The following is a 25,755-nucleotide window of genomic DNA, read 5'->3' as shown; positions in this document are numbered from 1 at the left end:
GAAATGAAGAATGGGCCAAACTATAGACACCATTGTCCATGGACCCCTACAGCTCCTTTCCCCACGTGCTTTCGGGACAGCAAACGTTCGATGGCCTGTTTCAAATTTAAGGTGATCTCTGTCAACAGCTTCCTCTGAGTGGCAGTGTTGTTTATGCCACACATTAGTCTGTCCCTCAACATTTTGGAGAGTGACAATCTGAACTCACTATGCTCAGCTAGATGTCTTTGGCGGGTCAAGAGGTCAGTGACCGACTCACTGGGAGACCGCACTCTGTATTAAAACAATACCACTGCATAATCACGGAATGTTTGGGGCCATAGTGTTCAGAAGCAAAACCGACCAGCTCATCAAAGGATTTGGAGTCCGGTGCAGCCGGGCAAGTCAAACTCTTTATGATCCCAAAAGTCTGGGCCCCGTGGGCGGTCAAGAGGAGGGCTTTTTGATGGTCTTTCCCTAAAATCCCGTTCGCCTGGAAAAAAATCGCTCATGCACTCCGCATACTGGTTCCAGTCTTCGAGGCCTGCATCAAAGGCTTCCAACTTTCCGAATAGCGGCATTTTGAACTCTTATGACCCTATGTCCCAGGATAGCAAATTACCAGGTGGCTAGGCGGCTCCACGAGCGAGTCCAGAGTTTTCTTTTTCCCTCATCGCCAGTTTAGTAGCTTGAGGAAGCCAGCGGGAAGAGAACTATATACAATATTCTGCTTAAGGCAGTAACCCACTCCCAGTAGAGTCCTTGCTGGGAGAATAGATACCCTTGTGTAACATGGAAGTACCACAGAACAATAACCTGTATAACACGGAGATCCTATGGGATCATAGGCTATGTAACATAGAGCTAGAATGGGCTTGTACCCTGTTTAATACAGATTCTGTGGGATGTTACACTATGTAACATGAATCTACCGTGGGATTGGAACAAAGAATATTATAGAACTGTGCAACATAGATTACCATAGGATGTCATGGCTGTGTAACACAGAGACGGAAAGGATCCCTACTCTGTATAAAACAGACTTTCTACAGTACTTTAGTGATACTAGATCCTGGACGGCACGGTGGCGCTGGCTAGACTGTTGCCTCGCGGCGCTGAGGACCCGGGTTTGATTCTGGCCTTGGGTGACTGTGTGGAGTTTGCACATTCTCCCCGTGTCTGCGTGGGTCTCACCCCCACAACCCAAAAAAGAAGTGCTGCAGGGTAGGTGGATTGGCCACGCTAAATTGCCCCTTAATTGGAAAAAAAGAATTGGATACTCTAAATTTATTTTTTTAAAACTGATACTAGGTGCTACCATCTCTCATGTCAATAAGCAGAAGAATTTTGAAGAAAAAGATTTATTTTTATCTTAATTTATTCCATGCTGTGTAATGAAGTGCTACATGAAAATCACAGCTGAGTTTGTGTCTGACATTCTTTGTTTGGGTGTTCTACTTTTCTATGTTCTAGTTATTGAATCAACACACCTGTCCTGGGTGTGCTGGAAGACTGGGAAAAGCATTTACCAAGTCTTCTGATTGCAAATGGTGCCAAGGAACACTGTCTTCTCATGGTCAACTGAAACATGCAAGGTCAAAGTCACTACCCTTGACATCAAGGCAGCACCGAGTGTAGTATCAAGGACAATTGAAGTAAACGAGAACGGGGGGGGGGGGGGGGGGGGGGGGGGGGGGGGGGGGGGGTTGTCTCCACTGGTAGATGTTACACGTAGCACGGAAGATGGTTGTGGTTGTTGGAGATCAATCATCTCAGCGTCAGGACATCATTGCAGGAGTTCCTCAGAGTAATATCCTACGCTCAACCATCTACAGCAGTTTCAGACCTTCTCTCACTCATAAGGCTCACTCATAAGGCCAGAAGTGGAGAGGTTCACTGACGATAGTATTGTGTTCAATACCAATCACAACTCCTCAGATATTGAAGCAATCCATGCTCACATATAGTAAGAAGTCTTACAACACCAGGTTAAAGTCCAACAGGTTTGTTTCAAACACGAGCTTTCGGAGCACGGCTCCTTCTTCACCTGAAGAAGGAGCCGTGCTCCGAAAGCTCGTGTTTGAAACAAACCTGTTGGACTTTAACCTGGTGTTGTAAGACTTCTTACTGTGCTCACCCCAGTCCAACGCCGGCATCTCCACATCATGGCACATATAGTAAGACATGAGCAACATTCTGCCTTGGACTGTTAAGTGACAAGTACATTTCAAACCGCATTAGTGTCAGGCAATGATCATCTCCAGCAAAAGAAAATGTAACCATATCCCATTCAATGCCAATACCATCACCAAATCTCCTACCATCAATATCCTGTGGCTCAGCTTTGACCAGAAACCTAACTGGACCAGACACTTAAGGTGGTGGCTATAATAGAAGATCAGAGGCTGTGAATTCTGCAGCAAGTGACCCACCTCCTGATTCCCCAAAGCTTGTGTACATCTGCAAGTCACAAGTCAGGGGTGTGGTGGGATATTCTCCACTTGCTTGGATACGTGCAGCTCCGACAACACTCGAGAAGCTTGACATCAACCAGGAAAAATAAGCTGCTTATTGGCACTCTATCCACAACATCAAGCATTCATGCCCTTCACCATTGGCACACAGTGACTGCAATGTGTACCATCCACAAGATGCAATGATGCAATTCACCAACTCCTCTTTCAGAGCACTTTCCAAACCCACTTCCTCCACTGTATAGGGGGACAAGGGCAGCATACACACAAAAGAATATGGCTGTACCAAAGTTCTCCTCCAATTCACACACCATCCTGACTTGAATATCTATCGCAGTTCTTTCATTGGTGTTAAGTCAAAGTCCTTGACCCAGTGACAGCAGCACTGTGCGAATGCCTTCACCACTTGAACTTCAGCGGTTCAAGAAGATTACTGATCACTACCTTCTCAAAGGAAATTAAGATGGATGATAAACGCTCGCTCTGCCAGAGATGCCCAAATTTCATGAATGATTAAAAGTAAGTACGGAATGCACAAAGGTTATGTTATCCCTTCAAAAGCGATCGTTTGAAGGTTTGCAGATGTTGTGAGTGAGTGTGCAAGGAGATCTACAAATTGAAAATCACATTGGTTTGGAAAATTCATTTAAAATTACACCATTCTGTTTTAAAAAAAATATAAATTTAGAGTACTCAATTCATTTTTTCCAATTAAGGGGCAATTTAGCGTGGCCAATCCACCTACCCTGCACATCTTTTAGGTTATGGGGGCAAAACCCACGCAAACACGCGGAGAATGTGCAAACTCCACACGGACAGTAACTTAGAGCCAGGATCGAACCTGGGACCTCGGTGCCGTGAGGCAGCAATGCTAACCACTGTGCCACCATGCTGCCCGTACAACATTCTGAATCAAAATAGCAAAATACCATTGGTAGGGCTATTCACCCACAGCAGTGGGTAGCCAATTGACCACGTTAATGGTCATTTAAGACCAATTGTCAGAAGCCAATTGGGATTTTCCAGTTGACCTTTGAGTTCCCTAAGGTAGCAAGGGACATACAGATGTTTGGAGGCAGCATCCTGCAGTAGTCGGGGACCAGCGGCATAGTGGCATTGTCACTGGACTAGTAATATACGTTCACCGGATTGACTCGCCATCCAGGGCTCAATGGCTGCACCTGGGAGACTTCGCCCAGGCCATTAGGGACCCCGGGGTAGTCAGCGACAGGGGAGGGTGGTATCCTGGCTCTTTCTCTCACACCTGGGTGTCATAATATCCACTCATGGATATAATGAGATGCAGACAAGCAGTGATTGACACACAGGATAACCAATGAACACACACGACACAGAACAACCAATCACCAGACAGGACACTACCACGAGAAAAACACATGAGGCATTAAGACTCTGCCTCTTCTCACTGGATACAGCTACAGAGATAGTTAGAGTGCACAAGGCCATGAGCACCGTCTCCATGTGATAGAGAGCTAGTCTGGTCAAGCCAGTCTGAGGTTATCAGTTTAGATTAATAGAGTGTCACCCCACAGCAGATTATGTACAGCAACAAGCAAGTTCAATAAAGCAGTGTTGGACCATCTCCTGTGTCGGAAGCCTGATTCGAGTCTCACTGCATCCAGTTGCAGTCGATGTTAGACCAACTCAGATAACACATCACTGGGCACCTTAAAGAGGGGGGTTTTGTGGGAGAGATTAGAGCAGCCATCCAACATGGCACCCCGATCTGCGAGGAGCATTCCTGCTGGCAAGTTTCAGCCCTCCAGCAGGAAATCACTGTAAGTGCGTCCTCAGTAGATAGAATCTCCCCGAGGCCCCCAAAAAAGTAAGTCATCATTGAATAGCAGGGTGTTTCCACCGCTGCAGGTGCCAAGAAACACCCCGTTAAACGCGACATGCAGCGGATTTTAACTCAAGTCCAATAAATCACGCCCATGGCTTTCAAGCAGGAAAATAAGAAAATTATAGCTGTTTTTTACCTAGAATTTACAGTGCAGAAGGAAGCCATTCGGCCCATCGAGTCTGCACCAGCTCTTGGAAAGAGCATCCTACCCAAGGTCAACATCTCCACCCTATCCCCATAACCCAGTAACCCCACCCAACACTAAGGGCAATTTTGGACACTAAGGGCAATTTATCATGGCCAATCCACCTAACCTGCACATCTCTGGACTGTAGGAGGAAACCGGAGCACCCGGAGGAAACCCACGCACACACGGGGAGGATGTGCAGGCTCCGCACAGACAGTGACCCAAGCCGGAATCGAACCTGGGACCCTGGAGCTGTGAAGCGATTGTGCTATCCACAATGCTACCGTGCTGCCCCGTTTTGCCACTGGTACCTTGACAGTACATATTACATATCACATATGAATAGAATAATAGCTTAGAAATTGTGATTGTTCAATGTTGATGTGCAAGAACAAACTGTATTATTTCTTCAAAATGCTTAACATGTTAAATGCACAAATTCCATAAAAGCAATAATTCTTTTTGTTTAATTTTCAAAAAATTCAGCCCGCATTCTGCTCTTCCCAGGTGTGTGTGTACGTAGGTATTCTCAGGTTGTTGTCTTTATGTCATACAAGCTTTCCAAGATTAGCTACCCAACCTGATTGCTGAATATATCTCTCAACTGCATTGTTGGAGTCAGGGTTGCCGAGCGAGCACTTGGCTAATTTATCTGCCACACTGGGAATTGGCAACTGATGCAATGGTAGAGGCGGTCTTTCTAGATAGATTGGGTAAGAATCTACCTTCGAAGGACGGATTGACTTGCCTTGGAGGCAATGCAGCGAAGGTTCACTAAAAGAGTTCCTGGAGTGAGAGAGTTGTCCAATGCTGTGAGTCTGAGAAAATTGGGCCTATACTCACTGGAGTTTAGAAGAATAAGAGGTGATCTCATTGAAACACGCAAGATTTTGAAGGCGCTTGACAGAGTAGATAAGGCTGGGGAGTCTAAAACACAGGGGAGTAGCATGGATACAGTCTCAGGGCTTCATTTAGCCAGCCATGAATCTTCGGCGTTATTTACCCCAGTGAGTTGTAGATGCTTCATGTTTGAGTATATTGAGACTAATGGATCTGTGATCTCTCGGGGATTCAAGAGATTTGGGGAGCAGGCTGGAAAATGGAGTTGAAATGTGATCTGCAATGATCATATTGAAGGACAGATCAGGCTTGAGGGGCTGAATGGTCTACTCCTGCTCATGCTTCTGTTGTTCTTACGTACAAAATGAAGGAAATGCATGATGTAGAGGGTTAAAACATTAGGTTCAAATTTGCTCTTGCCAATGAGGCGAAAGAATTGTCTACTTGTGAGGTAAGTCTGAGCAGTCCCAATACAGCTCCTTGTGGATATGGACCCACAATATAAAGCATACTCTATTCATCAATTCATAGCTATCTCAAAGGGACCATCAAATGGTGCAGGCGGAGGCTCTGCTTCACGGGCTGGGGGTTAAGGCATGTTTCTGGGGGTGAGTAGAGAGAGCTTTACTCTGCATTTGGCTGTGCTCTATCTGACCTGTGAGAGTTTAATGCTGACATCAGGCAAGAGTTGCATTTCCCTTGTGCTAACAATCACCACCTTGATGAGCACAGCAACAAAGATAAAGCTATGAAGTAAGCGAGAAGAATCCTTTAATGACCAATCACCTGATTCCTCACTTTCATACGGTAAGGAGATAAACTAGGCTTTTATTCTGTGCCATTATATCGTCATGCTATCCTTTTTGAAACCTTTACAGGTCTCAATTGGTTAAATGTAGCTGGAAAATCCCCACCTCATTTTCCAGGTTTGATTGTATGAAAAAATTAAAAAGCTGTCCAGTGTTCCAGATTACCTCCATCCACTTCCACCATGACTGACTCTGATGGTGGCCCAAGGCTGCCACAATGGTACACCATGACATCCACCTTGTATGCGTTTCCAGGTTGTAGATTGGTTATCTGTGTGGATCGCACTGAGAGGGGCTGCACTCGAACCTCTCTCTTAATAGAATTCCCAGAGCCAGTGACTCGGACAACAAACCCACTTCCAGTCTCGTGATCTTTGGAGATGTTCCAGCTGACGGAGATGGTGTCTCTGCCCTCGGCCATGGCCCGATCAATCTTCGCCACCATGGTGGGCTCTGAAAAAAAAGGAGAGCAACAAAATACTAATGCATTTTGTGAATGGAAGGGCGAGATCATAGAATCCTTACATTCGCCCCATCGAGTCTGCACCGACCCTCTGAAAGGACAGCCTACCCAGGCCCACTTTCCTGCCCTATCCCCGTAACCCTGCCTAACCTTGAACACTAAGGGGCAATTTAGCATGGCCAATCCACCTGCATGTCTTTGGACTGTAGGAGGAAACCGGAGTACCATGAGATAAACCATGCAGACATGGCGAAAGTGCAAACTCCACACAGACAGTCTTCCAAGGTTGGAGTCAAACCCGGGTCCCTGGCCCTGTGAGGCAGCAGTACTAACCACTGTGCCACCCGCATTGAGATATAACGATGACCAAAGTGCCGATACAAGGATTGCAAGAACATTCGTGTGGGACGTACCGTACAAACTATGCAGTAACCTAAACTAATATTCAAATCTTGCGGAAATGTGTGATTATCTTTACAGGAAATATTCTAATTAAACAACTGCGGTGCCCATTAGTGATTATAAATTAAACAATATGAGCTTCTTTATCATTTACTTAATCTAAGATTATCACCTTTGCTGAGGTGAACAATCATCTTTATTCTTGCTGCGTAGGAATAGGAGTTGACATGGAGACCTGTAAATTCCTTAATAATTTCTAATGTAAGGATAGAAAGCATATGTACGAATGATACTGAGATATGGACAGTATGGTGTCCTGAAGCAATATTCTGTGTACAATATGTCTGCGACTTACATTCTCACTCACATCAAAGATAAACATTCAGCTGCTAGCCAGCAACACATCTGGGATGTCCAAAATGACTTTCTTGCAGGGAAAGCTGTGTGTCGGGAACATGGAGTTAGAATATTGGGTCGTACTTCATAAGGGTTAGTTCTAGGCATTATGCACTCTCACAGTATTCTGCAGGAGTGAACTGTCCACTTTACCTACTGTGTACCCTATATATATAAGAACTTGCATTTGGAGATTTTATTTTGCGAGGCAGGTTAGTAACAGACGCCCTTAATCAGGGCGTGAACAGATCGAAAAGCTTACCTGGGCAATCAGTTTCCAAGATAGCATCAGGACCCGCAGGGCCCTCTCCTCCCTCTCCGGGACGAGTGAGCTGGACTCGAACCAGATAACTTGTCGAAGGTTTCAAATTCATCAGTGTGATCGGCTCGTTATTATCAACTGGAATAATGCAGACAAAACATTTCTTAATTTCAGCCGAGATGTTATCACATTCCAAGAATGTGGCAGTGTTTTTTTTTGTGAGCACTCTGGGGCACTTCTGCCTTTTTCAACAAATAGGAGTATGAAGGATTCCACTCCATCAGCAGACAACCTCTGTGTGAGCTTCCATGCTGAACAATGCCCACAGCACTACTACTGACATCACTGAGGTTCCTCAAGGAGACTAGCAAACTCCTAAACTTGGAAGAGGTGAAGGAATGTGGGAGAGTGAGCAACATTGCCCCTGCCGAAATCTGCAAACTGACATCTGCTGGCAGAAGTGACCAGACTTTAGCCACGTTTTATCATAGAATTTACAGTGCAGAAGGAGGCCATTCAACCCATCCATCTGTACCGGCCCTTGGAAAGAGCACCCTACTTAAGCCCCTACCGTCACCCTATCGCTGTAACGCAGTAACCCCACCTAACATTTTTGGACACTAAGGGCAATTTAGCATGGCCAATCTACCTAACCTGTACATCTTTGGACTGTGGGAGGAAAGCGGAGCACCTGGAGGAAACCCATACAGACACGGGGAGAACATGCAGACTCCGCACAGACGGTGACCCAAGCCGGGAATCAAACCTGGGACCCTGGAACTGTGAAGCAACAGTGCTAAGCACTGTGTTCCGTGCCGCCCACAAAGTAACAACTCCGCCAGGACTCAAACCCGGAGCCTTTGAATGCCTCGTATAATTAACTAGAAGTCCAATGTGCTATCCATTGCGCCATAGAGCCAATGCTTTTAGCGCATGCGGAGACGCCAATTGTCTCCCCCAGCCCTTTAACCTTTACTTACGCACAAACGCTTTCATGCATTGCTTATTTGCCCATTACACCTATATTTGGGTCTGTGAATAAATATATGAATGAAATGACCCCAGAACTTAAAGTGATCTCATCACATAACTGCTCGGGTAGAATTTTCACCACTTAGCCCACAGCCAGCACTCGAAAGGGAATATTTGGTTGCAGCACATTTTACAGGAAGTGTTATCTGCAAAGCTGTAGCAGCCCACTGGGGGGCACTCTGTACCAAGTGTTTTCTCTGCTACTACACTGTCAATTGGTCTAACGGTCGAGTGAAACTAGTCTCATGGAAAAGACACTCTTAAATTATTGGCAACTTCTCACTGATTTATACAAGCTTCTATCCCTGACTGCTCCGACATCATACATTTCTTTGGCGTGACTTTACCTACTATTGAAGACCATTGTGCTCCACTGTCATTTGGCTTGTAGAGGAGTTTAACTGATTTCACTGGGCCGTCTCCAGTAAAGTTCACACTGTTTGGATCGACTTTTAGTTGCTTGCTTTTCTTTTCCAGGACTCTTGGTATGCTTATTGGGCTTGGAGGCGCTGGAATAACAATCGGGATTAATGGGGGAAAAAGTACTTGGAGATGATCCATTAGTGCAGCCAAAAACAATGTGTCAAAATGTAACTCCATTTAGTGGTACAAAAGCAATTGCATTTAGATTAAGGTTTGGTTAAACTCACTCCAATTCAGACTCTCTGGGTAAAGAGACTTTCTGCATCCCCACAAACGCAAAATACTGCAGCTGCTGGAAATCTGAGAGAAAAACAGAAAGTGCTGGGTCAACTCAGCAGGCCTGGCAGCATCTCTGGAGAGAGCAATTCAGTCAACATCTCTATTCCATACAACCCATCTAGAGTTCGACAGCAGGGGCCATATGGACTCCAAATGTCAACTGTCTTTCTCTCTCTTCAGAGATGCTGCCAGACCTGTTGAGTTTATCGAGCATTTTCTGTTTTTCTTTCGCCATCTCAGTTTGCTTGGATCTGGAGTTAAGGGACAAAGTTTCCAACCAATACTTTTTCCCTCCATTCGTCCCCGCCATTCAAAAGTTTGTGCGTCAACTTTGATGTTACAAGGATGTTACATATTGTTCGCTTTCCCTTCAACTCAACTCAATTGCTTCAACTAGAAAATCACTAGAGAGTAAAATCACAAGACATTAAAAAGAGTAAGGCCCCCATTCCCCCTAAAAAAAAGCTCACAAATTCAGCGTTATTGTGCATGAAGATATAAGCTGGGCTCTTCCTCCGTTCAGATGTACCCAGCAATGAACCACAAACAGTAGGTTACAGATGTGGGATCTTTCAGAGTTGGAAGCACTGGGGTTGTATTGCCAAAGCTTAACATGGGACATGGGTGTGCCAGCAATTTTCTGACACCGGCTGGCACACCGGTTTACTGGCAGGTTCCCACCCTCAGGCTATTTTGGAACATGCTGGTCGGTGGGTGAGACAGCCACCCACCCGCGATTGACAGATAACCATTAGATATGATAAAGGAACTCTTCAGGTCCCTCTGCTGCCACTGACTGGAATTTTCCAATCAGCAGATGGGTCCGCCCCATGGTGACTGGTACATGGACAGTGAAAGGAGGCAGATCACCAATGGCGGACTGGTGGTCAGATGGAGCAGCCGGCCAGCGTCCATATGGCTCGTTAAACCCAACCTCACTGTCACAATTAATAAGTGGGTACAGCTGCAGCCACTGGCTGCCTTACACTCTGGCAACTGTGGTCAGCTTTAATTTGGAACATTTTGAAAGGTGTTCAGAGGATACCTCTGTCTGTCTTGATGCACCTGTAGTACATAGAACATACAGTGTAGAAGGAGGTGATTCGGCCCATCGAGTCTGCACCGACCCACTTAAGCCCTCACTTCCACCTTATCCCCGTAACCTAATAACGCCTCCTAACCTTTTTGGACACTAAGGGCAATTTAGCATGGCCAATCCACCTAACCTGCATGTCATTGGTCTGTGGGAGGAAACCGGAGCATCCGGAGGAAACCCACGCAGACACGGGGAGAACGTGCAAACTCCACACAAACAGTGACCCAGTGGGGAATCGAACCTGGGACCCTGGAGCTGTGAAGCCACAGTGCTATCCACTTGTGCTACCATGCTGCCCGAAAAAATATTCTTGCAGACCACGAAGGTACAGACAAGAGCTTTATTGGAAAGGATTTTACTCAACCAGCTGTAGAGTTAGACTGCCCATTTGCCTATGCAAACGGCCAATGACATTATCAGCATTTGACTCTTAAAATGACCTTGTTCCAACTCGGAACAAACATGAATATAAAACAGTACCCTCTCTCTCTTTCTCTCCTTCTCTATTGTGGCAAAGTTTAAAAATTGGGGCCAGACCATTCAGGAGAGATGTTAGGAAGCACTTCTACCCACAAAGGATGGTAGGGGTTTGGAACTCTCTCAAACAAACGGCAATTGTTGCTAGATCAGTTGTTCGTTTTAAATCTGAGATAGATAAAAGTTTTGTTAAGCACAGGTATTAAGGGATATGGGCCAAAGGCAGGTCTACGGAGCTAGGCCACAGATACACCGTGATCTCATTGAATGAATGGCAGAGCAGGTTTGAGAGACTGAACAGCCCACTCCTGTTCCTATGTTCCAATCTCGATCTCTTACCTACAGCGACAGCACCCACCTCTGATGGTGAGGCTCCTGTGCTCTCAATACTGGAGGACCTCCTTAGTTGGATGGTGGGGTGTGATCTATAGCCACAAATAGGCCTGCGATATATTATCCTATTTTAAATGACTCCTGTGTCAAATCAAATGTAGGCCCAAAGGTTGACGTTTTTGTAGTCTCCTACCTTTCACAATGACTTTGAATCGTCTTGAATCAGTGCCACTGGATGTGCTGACTCTGCATTCCCACACACCTTCATCCTGTAAACTGATCTGTGGTAATTTGAATTCTGATGTGGTTATATTTCCTTGCATGATGGATTTTGTTGCCTGAGATGAAAATACAAGGTACAATGCAATTCATTTCAGATCATTTCTGACAATATGATAACTCTTCCTGACTTTTATCTGTGGTAGAAAATAGACTTGCACATAATAACATTAGAAGCCATCTATATTCTACAAAATGGTAAGGAATGCCTCAGAGTTACATAGTGCATACCGCTTACATGAGAATAAAGCCTCAAACACATGGCACTCCATAGACCTGGATCAATCTATGCTGCTGTGAACTCTTGCTATCTTCCTTAGGTAAATAGAGAAAAATATGAGAAATTTGTCCCTGGACTACAGTAATGTGAATCCTTGTGGAAAGCTGGGAACTGCCATGGTGGCGTCCTAGGAGGAAGTAAGTTGTCGATCATCCAGACGTACTTCTGAAAGCACATTAGGATATACACTATTGGGTGCAAGCTCGGAAAGGTCAGGAATCACTCGGGACTTGAAGGTACAAAATCATTAAAGAAAAGAACAGATCTAAACTCTGCAGTCCTGCCAAGTCCAGTCATGAATGGTGGTGGACAATTAAACAACTCACTTGAGGAGGAGACTCCACAAATATCCCCATCCTCAATGATAGAGGAGCCCAGCACATCAGTGGAAAAGACAAGGTTGAAGAATTCGCAATAATCTTCAGCCAGAAGTGCCGAGTGGATGATCCATCTTGGTCTCCTCCGGAGGTCCCCAGAATCACAGGTGCATGTCTTCAGCCAGTTCAATTCACTCCACGTGATATCAAGAAATGGCTGATGGCACTGTATGCTGTAAAGGCTATGGGCCCTGGTAATATCCCGGCAATAGACCTGAAGACCTGTGCACCAGAACTTGCCATGCTCCTAGCCAAGCTGTTTCAGTACAGCTACAATACTGGCAATGTGGAAAATTGCTAACATTTACCCTGTGATGGGGAAAATTACCCAGGTGGCTCCTGTACACAAGAAACAGGACAAATCCAACACAGCCAATTACCACCCCATCAATCTACCTCGATCATCAGTGAAGTGATGGAGGTAGTCATCAACATTGCTATCAAGCGGCACTTACTCAGCAATAACCTGCTCACGGATGCTGAGTTTGGGTTCTACCAGGGTTTCCCAGCTCCTGATCTCACGACAACCTTGGTTCAAACATGGACAATAGAGGTGAACTCCAGAGGTGAGGTCAGAGTGACTGGACTTGATATTAAGGCAGTATTTGACCAAGTGTGGCACCAAGGAGCCCTATCAAATCTAGAATCAATGGGAATCAGTGGGAAAAGTCTCCACTGGTTGGTGTCATACCTGGCACAAAGGAAGATAATTGTATTGGTTGGAGGTCAATGTCGGCTCCAGGACATCACTGCAGGAATTCCTCAGGGTAGTGTCCTCGGCCCAACCATCTTCAGCTCCTTCATCAGTGACGTTCCCTCCATCATAATGTTCAGCACCATTCACAACTCCTCAGATACTGAAGCAGTCCATGTCCAAATGCAGCAAGACCTGGACAATGTCCAGACTTTGACTGACAAGTGGCAAGTCACATTCGGGTCACACAAGTGCCGGGCAATAATCATCTCCTACAAGAGAGGATCGAACCATCGCCCCTTTACATTCAGTGGTTCTACTATCACTGAATCCCCCAAAATCAACACCCTGGAGGTTACCATTGATCAGAAACTGAACTGGAATAGCCATATAAATACCGTGGCTACCAGAACACATCAAAAGCTAGGAGTCCTATGGCGAGTATCTCAGCTCCTGTCTCCTCAAAGCCAGTCCGCAATCTGCAAGGCTCAAGTCAGGAGTGTAATGGAATACTCTCCACTTACCTGGATGAGTGCAGCTCCAAATCACTCAAGAAGCTCTACACCATCCAAGACAAAGCGACCCGCCTGATAGCTCCCCGTTCCATAAACATTCACTCCCTCCACCATCGACGCACAGTTGCAGCTGTGTGTACCATCTACAAGATGCACTGCAGGAACTCACCAAGGTTCCTTAAACAGCACCTTCCAAACCCACAACCATTACCATCTAGAAGGGCAGGAGCAGCAGATACCTGGCAAACCCACCCCCTGGAGGTTCCCTTCCAAGTCACTCACCACCCTGATTTGGAAATATATCCCTGTTCCTTCACTGTCGCTGGGTCAAAATCCTGGAACTCCCTCCCTAACAGCACTGTGGGTGTACTTACACCTCAGCAACTGGATTGGTTCAAGAAGGCAGCTCACCATTACCTTCTGAAGGCCAACTAGGGGTGGACAATAAATGCTGGACTAGCCAACGACATCTACATCCTGTAAAAATGAATTTAAAAATGTGTCACTAAGTGTTTATTTGGGGGAAAGAGTGGGTGAGTGGGAAAAATCGTAGGGCTCCACTCCAGATCAAGCACGGTGGATTGAACAGTTTCCATCCATTCCTTTGCTATTTCTAAGCTTGACTATTCCAATGCACATGCTTCCCATATTCTACCCTCAACTGGAGATCATCCAAAAGTCTGCTGTCTGTGTCCTAATTGTGTACATCTCTCATGTTTCACTCTATGATCAGTCAGCTGTGTTTACAGTTATTGTGTGTCGCACCCACCGATCATAATGTTGTGTTCAGAGTTTGCAGACCATTCTCCCACAATCAGGTCGCTGCTTATGTGGATCACAGGCCTCTCCCTGATGATCACATTGCTGTGTACAACCCACATTCTCTTCCGATCGCCTTTCTGCATTCAGAGATTACAGGCCTCCAGCCCGTATCACACTCAAGTTGCTGTTTGTACAGTTCTACAGGTCTCTCCGCTGTGGTCATGGCTCTGTGGGTGCAGCCCTTGTTTTCCCTCTTTTGATTATGCTACCTTGTGCATACTACAGAAACCCTACAACGTCATAAATATGTGGTTGGAGTGAGATGATGTCAGGGGAGAGGAGCATAAACACAACATTGACCTGTTGGGCTGAATGGTCAGTTTCTGTGCTGTACAATTGCATATAATTCCACGTAACACAATGGATGCAGGAATTCTTGTTAATAGCTACGGTGTGGAATAATGTCCTTCAGCATTGATCCTATAAATACAAACCGTTGACGATAACAATCTCTTGGACTGCAGTGTGACTTCTGAAGCCTAATTCAGCTGGAAATACCCCTTCGGAGACTCACCATCACAATTTCTCCCCTAGCTTTGCGGATCTGAATCTCCCTGTCGACGGGCAGTGGTTTTGCTGAGGCAGAGCATTTCATCAATGGACTCGAGTTCAGGTTTAGTTCAACTTCTGTAAATGTGTCCACTATCTTTGGGATGTGATCTGAAGGGAAACATATCAATATATATTACTAAATGTTATTAAAATATTACTATATAGCTTATGAAGTACTGAATAGTCTACAAGTATACAATATAACATTGTGAAGACCCTCATCGCCAATGTTACCAGCACCTTCAAAATTCCTATACTGCTGCAACCACTATCGGTGGCACAGTGGTTAGCATTGCTGCCTCACGGCGCCGAGGTCCCAGGTTCAATCCCGGCGCTGGGTCACTGTCCGTGTGGAGTTTACACATTCTCCCCGTGTTTGTGTGGGTTTCGCCCCCACAGCCCAAAGATGTGCAGGGTAGGTGGATTGGCCACACTAAATTGCCCCTTAGTTAGAAAAAATGAATTGGGTACTCTAAATATATATATATTTAAAAAAACACTGCTACCTCACAGCACCAGGGACCCGGGTTCGATTCCGGCCTTGGGTGACTGTGGAGTTTGCATGCTCTCCCTGCGCCTGCGTGGGTTTCCTTCGGGTGCTCCAGTTTCCTCCCACACTCCAAAGATGTGCAGGTTAATTGGGGTTCCGGATATAGGGTGTGGAAGTGGGCCTCGGTAGGGTGGAGGAGTGGGACTAGGTAGAGTGCTCTTTCGGAGTGTCGGTGCAGATTCAATGAGCTAAATATAAGAACATAAGAACTAGGAGCAGGAGTAGGCCATCTGGCCCCTCAAGTCTGCTCCGCCATTCAATGAGATCATGGCTGATCTTTTGTGGACTCAGCTCCACTTTCCGGCACGAACACCATTACCCTTAATCCCTTTATTCTTCGAAAAGCTATCTATCCTTATCTTAAAAACATTTAATGAAGGAGCCTCAATTGCTTCACTGGGCAAGGAATTCCATAAATTCACAACCCTTTGGGTGAAGAAGTTCCTCCTAAACTCAGTCCTAAATCTACTTCCCCTTATTTTGAGGCTATGCCCCCTAGTTCTGCTTTCACCTGCCAGTGGAAACAACCTGCCCGCATCTATCCTATCTATTCCCTTCATAATTTTATATGTTTCTATATGATCCCCCCTCATCCTTCTAAATTCCAACGAGTACAGTCCCAGACTACTCAAACTCTCCTCGTAATCCAACCCCTTCAGATCTGGGATTAACCTAGTGAATCTCCTCTGCACACCCTCCAGTGCCAGTACGTCCTTTCTCAAGTAAGGAGACCAAAACTGAACACAATACTCCAGGTGTGGCTTCACTAACAACTATACAATTGCACCATTACCTCCCTAGTCTTAAACTCCATCCCTCTAGCAATGAAGGACAAAAATCCATTTGCCTTCTTAATCACCTGTTGCACCTGTAAACCAACTTTCTGTGACTCATGCACTAGCACACCCAGGTCTCTCTGCACAGCAGCATGCTTTAATATTTTATCATTTAAATAATAATCCCGTTTGCTGTTATTCCTACCAAAATTCATAACCTCACATTTGTTAACATTGTATTCCATTACACGGAGAACAACCAAAACGGGGAGGTCTCATCCTCGACGTTCTGGGAAGCGCTTAAGGCCGTACTAAGAGGGGAAATCATTGCCTACAAAGCGCAAAGAGATAGGGAGGAAAGGGTGGCTAGGCAGAAGCTGGTCGACTCCATACTGGAGGTAGACCGTAAATACTCCGAGGCCCCGACCGTAGAGCTCCTGACGGAGAGAAAAGAATTACAAAGGAACTTTGACCTGCTCTCCACCAGGAAAGCAGTACACCAACTCCGCCAGGCACGCGGTGCCCTGTACGAACACGGAGACAAAGCCAGCCGCCTGTTGGCACACCAGCTGAGAAAGCAGGCAGCCAGCAGGGAAATTGCGCAAATCAGAGGTGCCAGAGGCACGTGGGAAACAGAACCAGAGAGGATTAACGAAACCTTCAAGGCCTTCTACCAAGAGCTATACACCTCGGAGCCCCCAACGGGGAAGGCTGGGATGAACCGGTTTCTTGATGGACTGGACATACCAGTCGTGGGAGAGGGCAGAAAACGGGATCTGGAAGCACCACTAGCACTGGGAGAGATCATGGAGAGCATTAGCTCCATGCAGACGGGGAAGGCGCCGGGACCGGACGGATTCCCGGCGGACTTCTACAAAAAATTCGCGACAGCGCTGGCCCCGCACCTGCGGGAGATGTTCACAGACTCGCTAGCTAGGGGCACACTGCCACCCACGTTAGCACAGGCCTCAATCTCGCTGATACCTAAGAAAGACAAAGACCCAACGGAATGTGGGTCATACAGACCCATATCCCTGCTGAACGCAGACACCAAAATACTGGCCAAAATCCTAGCCAAAAGGCTAGAAGACTGTGTACCTGAGGTGGTCACAGAGGACCAGACGGGCTTCGTCAAAGGTAGACAGCTTACCGCGAACATCAGGCGCCTGCTGAACGTGATAATGACCCCCTCCGGGGAGAGAACACAAGAGGTGATCGTCTCCCTGGACGCAGAAAAGGCCTTCGACAGAGTCGAATGGAAATACCTCATAGAGGTACTGGAGCGGTTCGGGCTTGGAACAGGGTTCACCGCTTGGGTAAAGCTCCTATACAACGCTCCCATGGCGAGTGTACGGACCAACAATACCAACTCCCAATACTTCCAGCTGCACAGGGGCACCAGACAAGGATGCCCACTGTCCCCGCTGCTGTTCGCACTAGCAATCGAACCGCTAGCAATCGCGCTCAGGGCAGCAAAAAATTGGAGGGGGATCCGAAGGGGAGGTAGAGAGCACAGAGTCTCACTCTATGCGGATGATCTGCTCCTCTATATCTCGGACCCACAAAGCATCATGGACGGAATCATAGCGCTCCTGAAAGAGTTTGGAGCCTTCTCGGGCTACAAACTCAACATGAGCAAAAGTGAGATCTTTCCAGTACACCCGCAAGCGGGGGGGGGGGGGGGGGGGGGGGGGGGGGGGGGCAGCGCTAAAGGGCCTGCCGTTCAAACAAGCCCAAAATAAATTCCGCTACCTGGGGATCCAAATAGCCCATGACTGGAAAGGGGTCCACAAATGGAACCTCACCAGCCTGACGGAGGAAGTTAAAAAGGACCTGCAAAGATGGAGCACACTCCCGCTCTCCCTCGCGGGGAGAGTCCAGACGATCAAAATGAACGTACTGCCCAGGTTCCTTTTCCTGTTTAGATCCATTCCGATCTACATCCCCAAGGCCTTTTTCAAAGCGCTGGACAAACATATCATGGCGTTCGTATGGGGGGGTAAAAATGCTAGGATCCCAAAGAAGGTCATACAAAAAACAAAATCCAGGGGGGGGCTAGCCCTCCCGAATCTACAATTCTACCACTGGGCGGCAACAGCCGAGCGAGTAAGGGGATGGATCCAGGAGCCAGAAGCCGAGTGGGTGCGTGCGGAGGAGGCCTCCTGCATGGGAACCTCCCTCCGGGCCCTCGCCACGGCAGCACTCCCATCCCCACCCAAAAAACACTCCACCAGCCCAGTGGTGACAGCCACCCTCCAATCCTGGAACCAACTGCGGCAGCAATTTGGCCTGTACAAAATGTCGGACAAGGCTCCCATCTGCAACAACCATAGGTTCAAACCAGCACTGACCGACGCCACCTTCAAAAGGTGGAGGCAGGACGGGGGGACACTGACAGTCAGGGACCTATACACGGACGACAGGATCGCAACACTGGACGAACTGACAGAGAAATTTCAGCTAGCTGGGGGGAACGAGCTACGGTACCTGCAGCTCAAAAACTTCCTACGAAAGGAGACAAGGACGTACCCACAACCGCCACGACAGACACTATTGGAAGACCTACTGGACGCAAGTATCCTAGAGAAAGGGAACTGTAGTGACATGTATGACCGACTGGTAGATAGGGACGACACCGTACTGGACGCAACAAGAAGGAAATGGGAGGACGACCTGGGGATGGAGATAGGGTGGGGACTCTGGAGCGAAGCACTGCATAGGGTCAACTCCACCTCCACGTACGCAAGGCTCAGCCTGACGCAACTAAAAGTGGTACATAGAGCCCACTTAACGAGAAACCGTATGAGTAGGTTCTTCCCGGAGGTGGAGGACAAATGTGAGCGGTGCCAGAGAGGCCCGGCCAACCACGCCCACATGTTCTGGTCTTGCCCCAGACTTGTGGAGTACTGGACAGCCTTCTTCGAGGCTATGTCCAAAGTGGTGGGGGTGAGGGTGGAGCCATGCCCGATAGTGGCGGTCTTCGGGGTTTCAGACCAGCCAGATCTATTCCTGGGGAGGAGGGCGGACGCCCTTGCCTTTGCCTCCCTGATTGCCCGCCGTAGAATCCTGTTTGGCTGGCGGTCAGCAGCACCACCCAGAGCTGCAGACTGGCTGTCCGACCTCTCGGAATCTCTCCAAATGGAGAAAATCAAATTCGCCATCCGAGGGTCGGACGACGGCTTCCACAGAACGTGGGAGCCATTCATGCAACTGTTCCGGGACCTGTTTGTGGCCAACGTACATGAGGAAGAATAGTCGGGTGGCCAAGAACCAGGGGAAAATGGGCGGGAATCGGGGGAAGGTAGCCGGGGGGAGGGGGGGGGGGGGGGGGGGGCTACGGGCTCGGTATGGGGGTTTGATGGCAAGCCAAGGCCCAAAACCAAACTATAAATAAATGCCTATAAACATGTGCCTCGGCCATATTGGGGAATGTAAAATATGTATGCTGGCTAAAGGGGGCGGCCACAATTATTGTTATGAAGATGCTTACCTGTAAATATTCATGTAAAAAATTTTTGTGTTTTCCTTTTTTTTTTCTCTCTAATAACTTGTAATTTGTCATATATAAAATATGAAAACTCAATAAAAAAACATTTATAAAAAAAAAAACATTGTATTCCATCTGCCAGACCCTAGCCCATTCACTTAACCTATCCAAATCCCTCTACAGACTTCCGGTATCCTCTGCACTTTTCGCTTTACCACTCATCTTAGTGTCATCTGTAAACTTGGACACATTGCCCTTGGTCCCCAACTCCAAATCATCTATGTAAATTGTGAAAAATTGTGGGCCAAACACGGATCCCTGAGGGACACCAGTAGCTACTGATTGCCAACCAGAGAAACACCCATTAATCCCCACTCTTTGCTTTCTATTAATTAACCAATCCTCTATCCATGGCCTCCTTCTGCACTGTAGGGATTCTATTAGATTATATTTGTTTGGATGCTGTCTCTAGCATTATCATAATAATCTTATCCTTGGGATATGATTGTACAACGCTCGCTGATTTGGTCGTGAACCACTGAGCAGTTTGATACAACTGAATGGCTTAATATCACAAATCAAGGTAGTTTCGAGTCAAGCATGATTATTTGGGAATGAAGTTCCATCTAGGTCATACTGTGTAAGGACAGCAGGTTTCCTACCCAAAAAACTTCATGGATATTTATGGCTAATTCAACAGCTTCAAGACCACTTTTACTAATGCCGGATTTTTATGTCCAGTTTTGAGATTTAAGCTAACATTCTCCCGAATTATTTGTTGATGCCTCTGGGTTACTATTCGAATAACATAAGCACTATATTACTCTAGCTACTTTCATCAACTGATCTGCAGTAATCACAACCACCACAAAGCATTTATGTCCTGCATTAAATCACCTAATCAGGAGAAAATGTTGATCAACTTTTACCCCTGTGAAGAGATCTACTATGCGGATCTAGTGAAGTCTTGCAACACTAAAACTCAGTAGAAATTTGAGTCAAACGTCTCGGATGCAAATAAGAACTTTTATTACCTCTACTTGATTATAATTGAGAGAAACTTTTTTTAAATATAAATTTAGAATACCCAATTCATTTTTTCCAATTAAGGGGAAATTTAGGATGGCCAATCCACCTACTCTGCACATCTTTGGGTTGTGGGGTGAAACCCATGCAAACACGGGGAGAATGTGCAACCTCCACACGGACAGTGACCCAGAGCTGGGATCGAACCTGGGACCTCGGCGCCGTGAGGCAGCAGGGCTAACCCACTGCGCCACCATGCTGCCCTCAATTGAGAGAAACTTAAATCTATTCTCAATATAGTCTGGCTAGCAAAGGACTTAAAGCGAAGTAACTTATAAACAATTCAACTTTCAAAATAATACAGAAACGGTTTCTTCCTTAGGGCAAAACAGCTTGCATTTACTTCAAGAGTTAGAGTGGAAAGTGAAAATATGAAAATAGAGATAGTGAATAGTTAGATCAAAGTATAGAATGATCCCGGAATAAAGATGACCGTGCGGACCATCATGTTTAAGGAGAATTTTATCAGTCTGAAGGCATCATGAAACATTCAGAACTTATGTTGCACATTAAGGATTGACAGTTAACCATCGAATCAAATGTATTTGATTCTCACCCAAACCAATTAGGACGACATAGAGGTGTAGACAGATGGCTTCAGACTGATAAAAGTCTCCTTAAACATGATGGTCCGCATGGCCATCTTTATTCCGGGATCATTCTATACTTTGATCTAACTATTCACTATCTCTATTTGCATATTTTCAATTTTCTACTCTAACTCTTGAAGTAAATGCAAGCTGTTTTGCCGTAAGCAAGAAATAATTTCTGTATTATGTTGAAAGTTAAATTGTTTATAAGTTACTTCTCTTTAAGTCCTTTGCTAGCCGGACTATATTGAGAATAGATTCAAGTTTCTCTCAATTGTAATCATGTAAAGGCAATAAAAGATTCTTATTTGCATCCGTGACGTTTGACTCAAATTTCTACTGAGTTTTAGTGTTGCAAGACTTCACTAGATCCGCATGGTAGATCTCCGGCTAAGACTGGGGTAAGAAAATATCTTTTTCACCCATTAAAAGTCTTAAAGCCGCATCAAATAGTGCTTCGACCCCTTAGAAAGGACCTTTTTCAGAAGGTGTTATTCAATCAGGTGCCGGTCCTTTAATCTAAAAATAACACATGGCTGAAAGGTAAATAGTCACGGTAGTGTACCAAGGATTACACATAACGTAGCTGACGACCACAAAATTAGGTAGAAGGCTGAGTTTATGGCGGACATGAATCCTAAAATAGATTCAGAGCCTTCAAAATGTAGAGAACAACTTCCCACAACTTCAAGGGGAGGTCGCGCTGTACCAGATGTCTCTGTGACGATATATTGGGAGATATTAAATCTTTGATTTATAGATCTTTTGGACTGTCTAAAGTATCCACAAAAATTGAATTAAAATATGACACCCCTAAAGGACAGTGGTCCCTTGACAACATCAAAGAATTTTGGAAAAAAACACCCGATTGACCAAAAAGAATCTATGAAATGGTCTTTTCCACCCTGTAATTATCTTACCTAACACCAGGAGAAGGGGTGCCAAGGCTGCCTTAATTAGTAACTTAATAAAATATTTAAGATATTCACACTATTTCTCCCTCGAAAGTCATCAACAATCAACACCCGACCATCCAGCTTCCCTCAGTGGATGTATCTAAGGAATGGCTGGGCTGTACCTTCAGAAAGGTCCCAATCTTTATCTTTGGCCTATTCTGATCTCACCCAGGTGACAGTGCGAGCAGCAAACCTGGCTCAGCGAATCTGGTCGAAAGAGCAGGGAAAGCAACAAACACCCCTCCTTTCCCGATAACTCCCTGGCTGGAAATACAAGCATGAGGAACGAATTGGGTTTGGTTGTGATTTCTTTCATGGCCCACCGTCACTCTTGTGTCAAGGCCTACTGATGAAAAATGGACACCTGAGGATAAATGGTACAACACAGCAGAGTGAGAGGCCTACAGAAGACATGGAGTAGGGAGACAGGGTAGGAAGTGCAATAGTGAAAACACTTCACCCATCGTCACTTTGATTATTTACACCAGCATAATTCCCAGTGTCAGTGACCAACAACATAAGCAATATGGCAAGTCAACATGGCCAGTAACTACACACTACCACCATCACTAGTTTGATAGCTTGTAAGATCTTTACTCTTGGTGAAATTTTGTTCATGAAGGTAAGAGGTAACAGCTCCGCCTTTGAACCTACCTCGAGAAACTCAGGTCAGGTATGAGATAGTCAGATGCAGGGTGAAATTCCGGACAAAATTCTCCGTTTGGGAGACCATGCTCTCCCAAAGGAGCTCAATTGCAATTGGGTGGGTTTCCCTAAGGGACTAGCAACACCACACCACCTACCCCGCACTGCAATTCAGTCCCACTCTCCTCCACCTGCATGACAATTCAACCTCCCCCTCCCCCACCCACTGTGCAATTCAGCCCCCCCCCACACTCAGATTTTTGAATCCCCCCCCCCCCCTCCAGTATGGGGGTGACACGGCCTGACACTCCCGAAACCCCTTAATAAAGGGACCCCCACAGAGATCCCCGAACTAAAGGGACCCTCCAGAGACCCTTAAATAAATGGACCTCCCCAGAGACCCCTAAATAAAGGGACGCCCCCAGAGACTCCACCAGAAAAGAGACCCCTGTCAAGAATCCACCCAGAAAAGAGACCCCTGCCAGGATGGCATCCCAGAAAAGAGATCCCAAAATGGGCGCGTTTGACGCCAGCCTCTGCCCCCCCGACCGGGAACCGATTCTGCTCCCCGGTCGGGGCTAGCATCGCGCGGCCGTGAACTCTGGCATCGCGGGCTTAACGAATTTCGTTAAGCCTGCTAGCCAAAGTTAGCGACGTCAGATGACGTCAGCCGCGCATGCGCGGATTGGACGACTCCAACCCGCGTATGCGCAGATGACGTCATCACGCATATGCGTGAAACCCGCGCATGCGTGGGCCGGTATGCCCCTCAGCCGCCCCGCGAATGGATCCAGCGGGGCGGCGGAGGGAGAAAGAGTGCACGGGGTAAGTACCCGCTGCCTGCGATCGGTGCCCACCGATCGCGGGCCCATGGCGCCCTTGGCACGCCCGTATCGGTGCCATGGTTCCCCAGATCGGGACTTTACGGCCGTTTTTACGAACGGTCAGACCAGGTGTGTTTTACGTTCATAAAAACGGCCGTAAAGGCCTTGGAAATCGGCCCATCGGCCAGGGGAGAATTGCTGCTCGCCGTAAAAAAACGGCGAGCAGCGATTCGTGTCGGGGGGCGGCCGTGGGGGCGGGGGGGGGGAGAATAGCGGGAGGGCGTCGGACCAGCGTGTCCGTAAAAATTTACGCCGCCCGCTATTCTCCGATTTTTCGTAAGTCCGGAGAATTGCGCCCATGGTGCTTGGCCCGCTAAGTGGGCCTCTTTGTATCATCCCACCAGCGCGGGGCGGGAAGCCCTATCCCAACGGCAGCGCGGGGGGGGGGGGGGGGGGACCATCGGAAACGGATCGACGCCAGATTATTCAAAGTTCATTCTTCACAAGAAATGTGGAGTAAATGACAGCATGGCAAGCACTGGCAGCTGAAACACAATGATTTAAATGTTGCATAACATTAACCCTATAGTGTTAGAAACCCCATTCTGTAAAAAACATTGCTATTTCTTTTGGAGCAAACAACCATTCATCCCAGCAAAATAAACACATGCACTTATGCCAACAAAACACTACACATTCACATGCAAAATCACACGGTCTGGTACCTGATTTCTCACAGTACTGGCCATGCCATCCAACTGGGCATTTGCAACCGTGGAATCGATTGCATGTTCCTCCATTTTGGCACTGACACTTCAGCCTACATTCTGGTCCATATGTATTTGGGTTACACTCTGTAAACATAATTTTAATCAGGTAACTATCAAAATCAAGCAATAAATAAGGAGTGACTTAATTGATAATTTGCTGGTCACTATTATTACCATCCCGGACCAGATCCCAACAGTCGCTAGGATACTGGACAGAAAGCCCAATATTTTATTTTTATTTTGTATGACTTTGAGGAAAGGATGCCTCACTCCAGGAGTGATTTCACAAAAAAAAGGGATATGATGCATTAATATACACTTTATTATTAACACATTATTGAAACAGCTTTAACATCACACCAGTAATTAGCTGGCAACTACCCCTTAAACAATACTAATCAATACTGTCAATACATTAACCCTTAACTGCTATCTTTATTCCCAGTCAAACAACAACAAAACAACCATCTCAGCTTTCAAGCCACTGTTAAAATACAGTTAGCTCCCAGGAATACCTGCTGTACAGAGATGACCTCAGAGACTGTTTTAATGAAAAGGTCTGAACCCTGTCAGAACCCTGATGAAACTCTTGCTGTATTTCTTCAGAAGCTGCTTCAGTCTGTTTCAGCTCATTTTCTACTCAGACTATTCTGAACTGCTTGGAAGTACTGTTAATCGGTCCACAGAGATATTGTTAACTGAACTGCAGTGAGGGCAACATGCCTGACTTCTGCTCACAGCTTAATCTAGAACTCAACCAACACTGCTTCTCTGGAAAATGTCTGATACTTTGGCTTCTCCCAGAAATTACATAATCTTGCCAACCTGAAATCCGATTATATCCACAGGGAATCCCTTTAAGCCAAACAACATTCCATAAGCGTAAGCATTTTTGGATGCTTCAATTGCACCTCTGGCTCCAAACTTGGTCGTCTTTCAAAGTAGGATTTATTTAAAAAACGTGACTGCAGCAGTCACATACTAACCCAGGCTTTTAATCCTTACTGAAACAAGTACATACAGTACAATCAAGTGGCTTCTTCTTTTGGGAGACTTCGAGAGCTGGATTCTCTGATTTTGAGACTAAGTGCTGATGCCATTGTGAAGCTGTGGGACGGGATTCTCCCAGCCTCCGCGCCAAAATCGTGCTCGGCACAGGGGCGGAGAATGGGGTCTCCGACCCGCGGTGCTGGGACGCGATTCCGCGGAGAATCACCGCCAGTCACACGCGCATGG

The 25,755-nt window shown here is 46.5% G+C and overlaps 1 protein-coding gene across 1 annotated transcript in view; it reads right to left on the bottom strand.

The window, feature by feature from the left end:
* tie1 (tyrosine kinase with immunoglobulin-like and EGF-like domains 1) overlaps positions 1–25,755 on the bottom strand; it is a 111,952-nt gene that overhangs the window by 37,633 nt on the left and 48,564 nt on the right. The window contains exons 7-12 of the mRNA XM_038793959.1: positions 24,475–24,603; positions 14,798–14,943; positions 11,510–11,654; positions 9,056–9,217; positions 7,677–7,814; positions 6,319–6,606 (exon numbers count right to left, since the gene is read on the bottom strand). Of these exons, the coding sequence (XP_038649887.1) occupies positions 6,319–6,606; positions 7,677–7,814; positions 9,056–9,217; positions 11,510–11,654; positions 14,798–14,943; positions 24,475–24,603 (1,008 nt within the window). The remainder of the gene's footprint in view (positions 1–6,318; positions 6,607–7,676; positions 7,815–9,055; positions 9,218–11,509; positions 11,655–14,797; positions 14,944–24,474; positions 24,604–25,755) is intronic.

The sequence above is a fragment of the Scyliorhinus canicula genome, chromosome 4 (genome assembly GCF_902713615.1).
Source record: "Scyliorhinus canicula chromosome 4, sScyCan1.1, whole genome shotgun sequence".
Taxonomy (NCBI): domain Eukaryota; kingdom Metazoa; phylum Chordata; class Chondrichthyes; order Carcharhiniformes; family Scyliorhinidae; genus Scyliorhinus; species Scyliorhinus canicula.
The sequence above is the reverse complement of the archived record's forward strand: the minus strand, read 5'-3'. Positions and strand labels throughout refer to the sequence as shown.